The sequence below is a fragment of the Ictalurus furcatus genome, chromosome 4, assembly GCF_023375685.1.
Source record: "Ictalurus furcatus strain D&B chromosome 4, Billie_1.0, whole genome shotgun sequence".
NCBI classification, from domain to species: Eukaryota; Metazoa; Chordata; class Actinopteri; order Siluriformes; family Ictaluridae; genus Ictalurus; species Ictalurus furcatus.
Genome location: NC_071258.1, coordinates 29644744 through 29656887, shown reverse-complemented (window position 1 = coordinate 29656887; position 12144 = coordinate 29644744). Strand labels below are relative to the sequence as shown.

General features: G+C 40.5%; 1 protein-coding gene across 1 annotated transcript in view; it reads left to right on the top strand.

Moving 5' to 3' along the window:
- Positions 1–12033, top strand: part of LOC128606972 (protein jagged-1b) — a 59544-nt gene extending 47511 nt beyond the window's left edge. Inside the window, exons 5-14 of the mRNA XM_053623555.1 lie at positions 1183–1243; positions 1369–1499; positions 3206–3325; positions 4901–5014; positions 7496–7609; positions 9142–9255; positions 9755–9801; positions 10434–10601; positions 10694–10838; positions 10954–12033. Of these exons, the coding sequence (XP_053479530.1) occupies positions 1183–1243; positions 1369–1499; positions 3206–3325; positions 4901–5014; positions 7496–7609; positions 9142–9255; positions 9755–9801; positions 10434–10601; positions 10694–10838; positions 10954–11402 (1463 nt within the window). The 3' untranslated portion in view covers positions 11403–12033. The remainder of the gene's footprint in view (positions 1–1182; positions 1244–1368; positions 1500–3205; positions 3326–4900; positions 5015–7495; positions 7610–9141; positions 9256–9754; positions 9802–10433; positions 10602–10693; positions 10839–10953) is intronic.
- Positions 12034–12144: the final 111 nt, after the last annotated feature.

Here is a 12144-nt window from a genome sequence, read left to right as displayed (position 1 = left end):
CATGATATTAATCTCGAATTCAGCTTTTTTTTATTTCTAGTTTTAGATGAAACAAAATCCCAGATGTTGTTGAGTTCGGGGTGTAGCGTTGTCTGTATTTACTTTATACCTCAATATACGTTATTACCCATAGTGAACAAACAGTTAATCACTGGATTGTATAACTGATGCGCAGTACAATTGCACTAAGTACAGCAACGCATCATAATTCCTTTCATATGCTTGTCAGGATGAATCCTGGAGCGGTCGACTTCATTGTTAGTAACGCATTTATTACAGGAAATCCCTTTTTGTGGTTTTGGATCGCTGGGTATTTTGTTCTAATTGTTTAGGTATTGTTTATTTTATGTGAATTATTATTATTTTTAGTAGAACTCACTAGTAAGTGTTGTCCGGTGTCTCCCTGACTGCTGCCCTGTATAGTGCTCCATAGAGAACAGTCTATAGAGTAAATATGACGCGAGTGAGTGGCACAGCCCAAGCCTTAAAAGGGAATAACTACAGAAAGCAACTACATAAGCAAATGACTTCACCCTAATCACCTCTTTCTCACATTAACATCACTTCCTGTCTTTGATGGCATGGGAAGAGGCAACATTCGCACCACATCCTTAGGCAGCTGTATACTGACATTTAAAAAAATAATGATAATGAGTCTCATATACATTACAGCACAGTGAAATTGGTTTTTTGTTTTGTTTTTTTTTGCATATCCAAGCATGTTAGGAAGTTGGGATCAGAGTGCAGGGTAAGTCATGATACAGCACCCCTGAATGGAGCAGAGAGAGTTAAGGACCTTGCTCAAGAGCCCAACAGTGGCAGATTGGCAGTGCTGGGGCTTGAAACCCCGACCTTCCGATCAGTAACCCATAACCTTAACCATCAAGCCACCACTGCCCAAATATTGGGTCAACCTTAACACAATCTTGCACAGGATCTTGACGCATGTTGCCATGGCATATATTGGAAACACTGATGTTTCAGTAATCAACATTGACATCAAAACAGTGAATGGTGTTCAAATCCTGTTGGCTGACGAACATAATGAAGAAGATGATGGTGATGATGGTTCACCAATGGTTCACTTTGCTGTTTTAGTACTGTTTGACATTGGTGTGCTATTGGCACTACGTGTTTATGGTGTTACTAACCTTAGCTCTGTGTGTGTGGGTGTCATTGCAGCGGTGTGTAAGCAGGGATGTAACATAGCCCGTGCTTCCTGCACTCTTCCAGGAGAATGCGAGTGAGTAAATGCAACCCTACACTGAAAGATGAATCATTGTTTACTCCATCCTGATTTTTAGTTTACTCTTTCGATCTCTCTCACACACACGCATCCGTCATGCTCTTCCACCCTTATCTTCTTAGGTGTAATTATGGCTGGAAGGGTGATCTGTGTGACAAGTGTGAGACGTTTCCAGGCTGTGACCATGGCACCTGCGTGGATCCCTGGCAGTGTGTGTGTGACACCAACTGGGGCGGTCTGCTCTGTGACAAAGGTAAGATGAGAAAGAAGCATGTACTCTATATGTGTGTGTGCTGAATATAGTGCTGTACATGAATATATGAATATATGCATTGTGTATAAAGTTTGCTTTCTCCCATGATCGGATAAGCTCGTCCCAGTGGACAGCTCCCTTAACAACAGCACAGGCTTTCTCACAACATTTCAGAAAAGTCCACTTTATTCTGTCTGTGCAGTGCAGAGCAATAGCCAAGGCATTTTTCAGTCATTAGATCCCTGTTGGCTAGGGCAAAACCCACATGTGGGGCTTCACGGCTTTGAGAGCCTGTAAGCTGATAGCCTTGGGTAAACACAATGTGAGATGGGTGCTGCTTTATAAATGGAGAATGAAACTGTTCCTCCATAACTGTGGAGTGTGTGTGTGTGAAGGGATATTTTATGTACACACACAAACCAACATAAGCAGCCAGGGCTAAGTAGAGATTATAAAAGAGCAAAAGAATTGCCATGGTGATTCTTCTGAGGTGTTGAAGTGAAAAACCTCAGTCACAGAAATCCTCTCTGACCTGATTTTGGGTCGGTGTGGGGCAACGATTTTTTTGTTTGTTGGTTTATTTCCACCAATTCTGCTTTTGTATGAACCTTAGGAAGTACTTTATACCATATGCAATGCAATTCTCAGACCTGCTAACCTGCTATGAGTTATCTTTTTTCCCCATTGAAAACAGCAGATGGTCCAATCGACATATGAATTTGGAATGATTGACATTTGCACACATTTTTAACTCTCTGATATTAACTCACCCACCCTGGAAGCCCCACCAGTACAGAAACTGGAGTGCACGTACTGTATATGATGATAATGATGATGAGTCGTTATTGGTCACATATACATTACAGCATGGTAGGAAGTTGGGGTCAGAGCGCAGGGTCAGTCATGATACAGCGCCCCTGAAGCAGAGAGGGTTAAGGGCCTTGCTCAAGAGCCCAACAGTGGCGGATTGGCAGTGCTGCAGCTTGAACCCCCGACCTTCCGATCAGTAACCCAGAACCTTAACCATCAAGCCACCACTGTCCCAGGGGTTTTACATAACTACCAGGCTTTTTTGGGATAAAAAGCTGCCGCTCATCTGTTTTAGTTCAAATGTAGTCACTAGAATGGTTTATATGCACACTTATTAATATAAATTAATATAAAAAAAATAACATCTTAGAATATTTAACATCTTTTTCCTAGAATATGTAAAGGTTTTACATGTAAACTTTTCTAAAGTAAAACCCTGTATATACACATATATCAAATATGTATAGGATTATATCAAAATGTACTGCGTTTTTACCCCTTAACATTTTTTTTTCTGTTTGTTAGTTTGATTTTTGGCTTGAATACTTGAAGTGAGCCTTTGTCGCACACTTACATAACTGCCAATTTGTTCGCTTGTTAATTCGAAAGCATCTTTGGCAAATCTATGTGCAACATTGTTGTGGGTTTGCGTAGACTATTACATAATTCACTTTCTATTCTTTCAGGTTGAAAAGTTATATAATCTTTATATAAGGACAGATATTGCACAAGTGTGTTTGATTGAGAAATCTTCTTGTCAAGTTCTCTTGGGTGTTTTCTGTTTTATTATTGTTTTAGTTAATAAAGCATTTGAGATTCTTGTCTTTCTTATATTGCTTTTATCCCCCCCCCCCCCACCTCCTCTCTCTCTCTCTCTCACACTCTCTCTCTCTCAGATCTGAATTACTGTGGAACCCACCAGCCCTGTAAAAATGGTGGTACTTGCATCAACACAGAACCGAATGAGTATCAGTGTGTGTGTCAAGATGGATTTCGTGGTCGTGATTGCAGCATTGGTGGGTGGAATGACAAACCTTCTTTCATCTAGGAAGTTTTATTCAGTCCGCTCCACCATAATGTGGCACTAATTAATCCAGTAACACTACAAACTTTGCTAGATTAGTTATATTTAATGTTGGTTCTAAATCATAAAAAATTAATATTATGAGCCGGATTACAACCCTACCATGTTATGAGTTTTTATTTGGGCTGTATTGATCTGGTTGACATCAATTTCTCTCTCTGTCACTTCCTGTTTACGTATCCTTTCTGTTTATTGTATCATCTGCGTAGCTGTGTTATTACACTGTCGTTTGGTTGGTCAGTCTTGCTTTTGTTCCAGTTTCAAGTCTGTAAGTTGTCCGAGCTCTTCTGATTTTCTTTTTCTTTCACTATATTTTCTTTCCCATTGAAAATTGATTGAGACCTCAGGTCTATAATGCTCCTAGTATGAGCTTAATGCTCCTAGTAGGGCCACCCTTGAGAGAAGAGAGATTCTTAAGATCCACATTAAACATACAAAACAGACTAAGGGTACCCTGCCCAGATTAGGGTACTGGGACCTACCCTTGGAGCCAGACCTGGGAGTTGTTTCTGCAGGCAAATGCTTGGTGACTGGGCCACCTATGTAACCTGGTCAAGTCCAAACTGGTGATTTGGAGCCATTTTATGGGCTTACCACTAGCAAGATGAAAGGTGGGAGTCGGGTGCAATGCCAGTCAGGCAGCAGGTATGGACAGTGATGGACTAAATGGATTATTGTTTGAGATGGAAAGGTATAGCGTAGATACTGTATCATCAGTCTTGCACCTATACACAGTATGGGCCCCAGTACCAAACTTCTCGATTGGGTGTGTTCTCTGTCCTACTCTGGAGTTCCCACAGGAGAGGAAGTGACCAAGAACTGAACCTAGAAGTACCCCTTGTGTAACAGGAACAGTTGAGAACGTAAGTTTATTATTAGTAATAGAGGATGTAAGCCAGGCAAGTTCAGTGATGAAAAGGCTACTGAAAGACGATAAAGAAGAACGACTTCTAGAAATCTAACAGAATAAGTATTGAGTCTAAGCTCTAACAGAATAAACAAAGTCAGACCACCGTTCACATCTAGGATCGCATGAAATCTTTCCATTCTTCCTGTATGTGTAAATGCTTGGGGGGGGGTTGTACTCTGCATGTCAAAGGACATTCTGTGAGGTCAGGATTTGCTTCCTTAATTACCTATTCTGGTTGAAGTCTTATCTAATCAGTTAAATTAGGAGTTTTCAGGGCATGTCCAGAACAAGCACCGTGCCAGTGGAACAACTGACTATTTAAGACAAAGCACGGAAAGATAGGATTGTACATGCTGTGACTAATAGATGGGATCCTGACACAAAATGTGTTTTAGATAAGATTATAAAGCTTGTGAAATGAAACAAACAATATCTTAAAAATATCTTGCTTCTGAGCTACTGCATTTAGAAGCAGAGCCAAAACAGTCAAAACAGTGACAGTTCTGTATAAGATCTCTCTCTCTCTCTCTCTCTCTCTCTCTCTCTCTCTCTCTCTCTCGCTCTCTCTCTCTCGCTCTCTCTCGCTCTCTCTCTCAGTGGAGCATGCATGTCTCACTTCTCCATGTGTGAATGGAGCAACATGTAAAGAAGACCAGACAGGCTTCAGTTGTGCATGTGCAGATGGCTGGACTGGACCCACCTGTGCACTTGGTACAAACACATGCATGCACACACTCACATAGGTACATATATATATGCAAACACACACGTGCACCTGCATGTACTGTCATCAGTGCTAATCAGCAGCTTCCATGTCTGACTGCACCAAAATAACACTGATTTATGTGGAAGACAATCAACACACAATGCAAGAACGGATGTGTTAACAAATTGCATTTAAAATAATGTGTGTGTGTGTGTGTGTGTGTGCATTAAGCATTTGGTGACTGACCAAATACTAAAACAGCTCCTCACCAGCTTCAGTTAATCCAAACACAGTTACAAGTAGACTTCCTTCTTCCTTCCTTTTTGGCTTCCTCAATTAAAAAAAAAAAAAAAAAAAAAACCCAATCAACTGTGATGGGGGTGTGCTGCAATAAACTGAACTAACATTAGAATCTCACAGTAGATTTTCACATTCATATGTTGAACTGTGTTATTGTGAATCTCGCTGTGAAAGAAAAGTCTGGTTTGTGCAAAAACAGGCAGTATTTTATTTGTGAGAGTTTAAGTTGAATTAAATGATTATATACAAACAGTTGAATTGTATATAGTACAGGAGGGCACGGTGGCGTAGTGGTTTTCCTCGCACCTCCAGGGTTGGGGGTTCAAATCCCACCTCCGAACTGGTGTCCTACATGTTTTCCCCGTGCTTCAGTGGTTTCCTCCGGGTACTCCGGTTTCCTCCACCAGTCCAAAGACATGCGCTGTACATTTACATTTACATTTATTCATTTAGCAGACGCTTTTATCCAAAGCGACTTACTAATGAGAAAATACAAGCAAAGCGATATATCAAGCAGAGAACAATACAAGTAGTGCTACCATAAAAGATCCGGGTCCAGGGTGTCCCAGAAAAGATCCCTCGGATAGGCTCCAGGCTCCCACACGTCCCTGTGTAGGGTAAGCGGTACAGAAAATGGATGGATGGATGTATCCAGTACATTTATGTGTAAACATACTGTTTTCATTTAGCTTATTCATTTCCGTTAGAGGAATATTAAATAGTCACCAAACACTTTAGTTCCATGTGCACACAAGAAAACACTAGACACTACTTGCACATTTTAGGGGTGATTACTTGTGATTTCAATATTGAGTAAAATCATCTTAGTCATTATAGTGCAGCTCCAGTAGTGTTTTAGATGACATAAGTACCTTAATACATTACTATCACTGATTCAATCATCTACAGAAACTGCTTTCTCATGGTCAGGGTCATGGTGGTTCCAGAGTCTATCCCAGGAACACTGGGCTTGAGGTTGGAAAACATCTTAATGGGATGCCAGTCCATCGCAGGGCACCATACACACACACATTCACACACTCATTCAAACCTAGGGGCAATTTAGCTTAGCAAATACACCTATCGGCATGTTTTAGGGAAGTGGGAGGAAACCGGAGCACCTGGAGGAAACCCAAGAATATCTCACATGAGCACAGAGAGTAACCTGAGCTCAGGATCAAAGTGGAGCTGTGAGGCGGAAACACTACCCTCAGCTCCACCGTGCTGCCCTGGCCAACTCTGCTAAGCCTTTCCCAGTAGGACTGCACTGAATTAATAACCACCACCCATACTTTTACTCAAATACACAAGTACATCTGCTGTGAAACTCTAATCTCACATATCTCACCATGGACAAGATGCTGTCCAATGAAAACTATAATTATCACTCAATCCTTATCATAGGATTGAGCCAGTATTATTGACATCCTTCTCTCTCTCTCTCTCTCTCTCTCTCTCTCTCTCTCTCTCTCTCGCTGTTGGACTCGGTCCTTGTGTGTTTGATTTATCACTATTTGCTCTGAATCTACAGACTCTGTTAAAACAGGCCTCAGGAACATCCAAGGGCACCGAATCTAAAAGCATTAGTTTTGCATGCTATAACTTTACCTGTAGCTTTCACACGCACGCACACGCGCACACACACATACACAAAGAAAGAGAGAGAGAGAGAGAGAGAATGAAAAAGCAGTTTTCCTTACGGGGACCAGCCCAAATGTCCCACAAGGTCAAAACTGTCCTAAACTTGTAGGGATATTGAGTTCCCACCAAAAAATAAAAACATGCCCCAACCACCTCCCTGTCTCCCTCTTTCCCAACACACACACACACGCTCACACACACACACACACACACACGGTCTCATTGATACATTTACAGGCACGCAGTTTCCTCACACCACTCATGCATGTAATAAGCCTGCATTCAGGTGTTTCATGTGTAGGGGTCTCACACACAGACAAACATACACACACTTATATTCAAACAAATTCACAGGCTTGAGCGTTATCATCAGCATATATTAATATCATTATCACTTGGAAGGATGATTCGGTTAACTGACTGCAATCTGACTTGGTTAAATGGGGCAGTTATGAGCGAGTTCATAAACCAGCGTTTTGCATATGATGCTTAGATATTGAGGTTTGGTTTCCTAATGTGATTTTTTTATTTACCGGCTGATGTAGCTGTACTGCATTGTGACTCCCATCCATGCGGCCATGGGGCCACATGCCTTGAGACTGCCCAGGGCTTCCAGTGTCTCTGCCCACCAGGCTGGACTGGCAAGACTTGCCGGATAGGTAAAACACAACACAAACGCACACATTAACATAGCCGTACATATCCTCAACTGGCTGTCCGCTCTCTATAATTAGCCGTACCTGCCTGTACATGTCTGTTCCGCCCCTTTCTTACCACTCTGTGCTCTCCTCTACCTGCTTGTTCTTGTCTAAGCCTGTTCATACCCGTCCTCAACTGTTCTTACCTGTCCCCACGTGTTCCTCGCCGTACCTACCTCAGTCGCAATCCACATGAAAGAAGCACCAGAGACAGTCTTGCACTTGGACCAAACCAAATATCCTGCATCTATTGAGCTGTAAAATAAACACAGAACATATGACACATGTGTGTGAAAATGCTCATTATTTCCTGGTAATATTATCTGACATGTGCTCCTGATATTGAAACACTGTTGTCCATGTAAACCATAATGTTAACTCAAATTGAAATACAATTCTATTAGGCTAAGTAAAATTCATTTAAATAAAAGGGGAGACAAGAAGAAGAAAAAATAAATGATAGTGACCAGTAGTAGTGATCTTCCAATCTGTTATATATGGCCCAAAGGCTATGTCTTTTTGCTGTTGTTGTTTTCATATAAGAGAAATGTACTTCATTTAATATTGTTATTAAACTATTATCAATCATTAATATGCATTGTTTTGGAATAAAGTTATGTGTGAATATATATATATATATATATATATATATATATATATATATATATATATATATATATATAAAGATAGATAGATAGATAGATAGATACATACATATAGATAGATGGATAGATAGATGTGTATAGAGATATATAGTTATCGATATATGATATGAATTTTATTAACATCTAATCTGACATATACTAAATAAGATCTACATACATAGTATATCCATATATGTATAAACTAGCCAAATGAAACTCTATCTGTCTGTCTGTCTGTTTCTCTGTATGTCTGTTTATCTAATATTGTACAGGGCTCTATTAATCAGCCATATATTAACTAAAAGTCTCTGCAGGATGGTTTTTCCCACGACACCAGTGTTTCTCTGCCAGCTCTCTCCATGAAGGATTCTGATCCAGTTTGAGTTAATAGCTATTTATATTAACCTGGATCAGACTAATTCATTGCTCAGTGTGCAAACTGTTTAATTATTAAAGCGGGAGGAATCACAGTGTTTGGATAGATCAGACTCCGTGGCAAACCAAAGCACATTCACTCATGAAAGAATCTCTTTCACACTCGGTTGGCCCAACGTTCTCGTTCCCTGGAGTGTATCGCGCACTTAGATGCAGTCGTGTGTCAAAGTGACACCTCATAACACCCCCTACAGCATCAACACTTTGAGAGTAATTTGTCTTCAGCTGGAGGAGCAACCTTCGATGATATTTATCTTCTCGAAATTGTTCTCAATAGTTTGTGAAACTCACACGTAAACTTTGTGTGTCTAATAATAAGTCACTTGTCCTTGTACAACCTGCTAACAGGAACGGTGGTTCAAGCTCATGTTTATATTTATCTATAACCTGCTTTCTCTTTCTGTTCCCTCTCAGACTTGAACGAATGCGAGACGGGCATCTGTGTCAATGCTCGCTCATGCCGAAACTTGATTGGAGGATATCTGTGTGACTGCCTTCCTGGATGGGTGGGGCCAAACTGTGACACGAGTGAGTATAGGTTATATACCCTGTAATATGCAGCTTTAATGGCCACCTATATAACAGTTCACTTCTTAAATCTGATTGGTAAGAAGGTGTTGATTCATTTTCTCTGACAATAGTGCATTCTATAAGGCCAGTCACTGTAAGGTTTACATTAATGCACTTGTTCTAATACAATATTGTTCCTATTGTAACACTCCATCCACTCCACATAATCTAAGCCTAATAGTAAATGACTGACTTGTTATTATTGTTAACATGTTATTTAACAAATGTTGGTTTACAAAGTGTTAAATACTGTTTTCAATGTTATTATATGATATATTTAATGACGATATAAAATGTCGTTAAAGCGATCATTAAAGCAATGCTGTTTTTAAACCGCTGCATGCTCTTGTAATAAAGTAGTAAAGAAATTCATCAGCTAAGATCTTAGCACCACTGTGTGTATGTGTCTCTGTACACTATTGTCTATTGATTGTGTTAAATATCATTAACTCAACAGGGAACAGCAGCTGCCAGGGCTTGTGTCTGAACGGAGGGCGCTGTGAGGTACGCTCAATGAAAATAAACACACCGTTTCTGAGTGCTTTTCTGTTCTATGTGCTCACCACACTAGAGGAACCATTATGTGTAAAATTTGTTAATATTTCTATAGCTTCATAAACCAGGACATAAAGCAGTTTCATGTTAGAAGTACGTATATAACAAAACGGTTCCATTTTATTGACTATGCCGCACTGTCTTTGATATAAAACTTATTTTAGTAATCACTTCTTAGCTAAACAGAGGTTATTTAAGTGGTGTGTACGTTTGGTCATGTTGTGTTGACCAGTCAGGAACATTTAGTATTGCAAGCTCCATCTCAATAGTTCCTGGACCTACTCTGGAACAGGAACTAAAGAAATAAAAGGAACTACAGTCCATAAACTAAAATCACAGTGGATTCTTCAATAGGACGTACATTTAAAGTTCCTCACACTCTCAGAAATAAAGCTCAAATCTAGTGTCCTAAAGGATTCCTCAGCTTATTCCTCTGGTTGAATCCTTAAAGCTTCTATGTAGAACTATAAAAGAGTGTTTACCTATCAAACTAAACGATCAACTCAATCAGGGTTTTTTTTTTTTTTGCGTACATGGATCTCCTTGTCTGTACCTCACAAGTGTTATTCTTTGAACTACAGGACTCACATTGTGTGTGTTTGCCGGGTTTCGTTGGTAAACAATGCCAGACAGTAGTGGGAATGTGTGACAGCACCCCCTGTCTGCACGGAGGACAGTGTGAAGAACAGAAGGATGAACCGAGGATAGTCTGCAATTGTCCACCGGAATATACTGGAACTTATTGTGAGGTATGTACCTGGTGTGCGTAATCTGTCTCATCTTTTATTACAGTTTTTAAAAAAAATAGTTTTACAGTGTTTTGTTTCATTTTGTTTTGCAGACAATGTTAGATCCTTGTAATCCCAACCCCTGTCAGAAGGGGGTGCCATGCCACAGCACAGAGAGTGGCTACATGTGTGGCTGTCCCCAGGGTTACTATGGAAACTCGTGTTTAAAAGAACTGTGTCATGGGCCACATTGTCAAGGTTAGAGCCTTAAAAAGTGATGTGGATAAAGTGATTTTAAAATAACATGAAATAACTGATTTTATATATAACGTTCATGCTTTATGTTCTCTGTATTGTTATATCTATCTTTCAGGCACAGCGAACGGAATGTTCAGTGTGTATATGGTGTTACTGGGTGTGTTGGCCGTATTGGTAGCCGTCGGATGCTCTGCCTGCGCTCTTCTCCTGTCCCGTCTGCACCGTCGCCAGCGTCCCAAACAACAGCCGAGTGCCACGCCCCCAGATGCCGCCATCAACAACCAGCGCCAATTCTGCACTCTCATCCGCAACGTAGAACACACTACAGCGCTACTCGGTCCTGGACAAACTCAGTCCATTTTGTGTGGTTCTGCCCGACCAGCGCTGCAGCTGGAAGAGATTGAGCTGACCCTACCGACCTCACAGGTTCCACCCCCCAACCAGAAATCAGACCCGCCCCCTGTTCTCAAACCCAGCCTCGCACCAAAACTTGACATCTGCAACCGCGAGCGCGAGAAACTGAATCGCTTCCACTACTCTGATAACCAGGAAGTGGAAGCATGACCTTGTCCTGAGCTTTGGGACGATGCACTACTACATCTGATCACTCTAAAACAGCCTCCTGATGCAGAACTTAGACCTGTGACCAGAAGAAAAAAGGTCAGAAGGAGAGAAATCTCTGTGTAGGAACGAAACTGCACTCCAGGCAGGAGCTGTGGACGTCGCTGCTGTCAGGTTAGGTATATAAATGCATATAAAGGCCAAACAGTCAGAGGTCAAAAGGGACAGCGATCTTTTTTGAGGCCACGTGACTCTCATTTTTGAATCATGGTTATTTAATTGTATTTGATGTGTGTTTACACAAGTGCCATCTGTATTTCTACACATCTGCATTTGTGTATGTGTGTATGTGTGTGTGTATGCATGATTATGAATGTGGTGTTTTTAAGAACCGAATCCCACACAGTCATACACATGGGTATATTTTGGAAAACCTTTACTTTTTTCCTTCTCCAGACAGAACAATGCGAGGAAGAGGTGACACACACCACTAAACGACTGAAAAAGCAAAAGGGTTGTAGAGGCTAACTAAAAGAGTGCCACACAAGTTCTAGAGATTATGACTCTATTGCATTTTATATTGCCCATCATGTTGCAGCTGTAAGAGATGTATGATTTTTTTTCATATATATATATATATATATATATATATATATATATATATATATATATATATATATATATATATATACACTTGGATGTAAATAGCACTTTTGTAAATACGCTGTATATATTGATCTGGAAT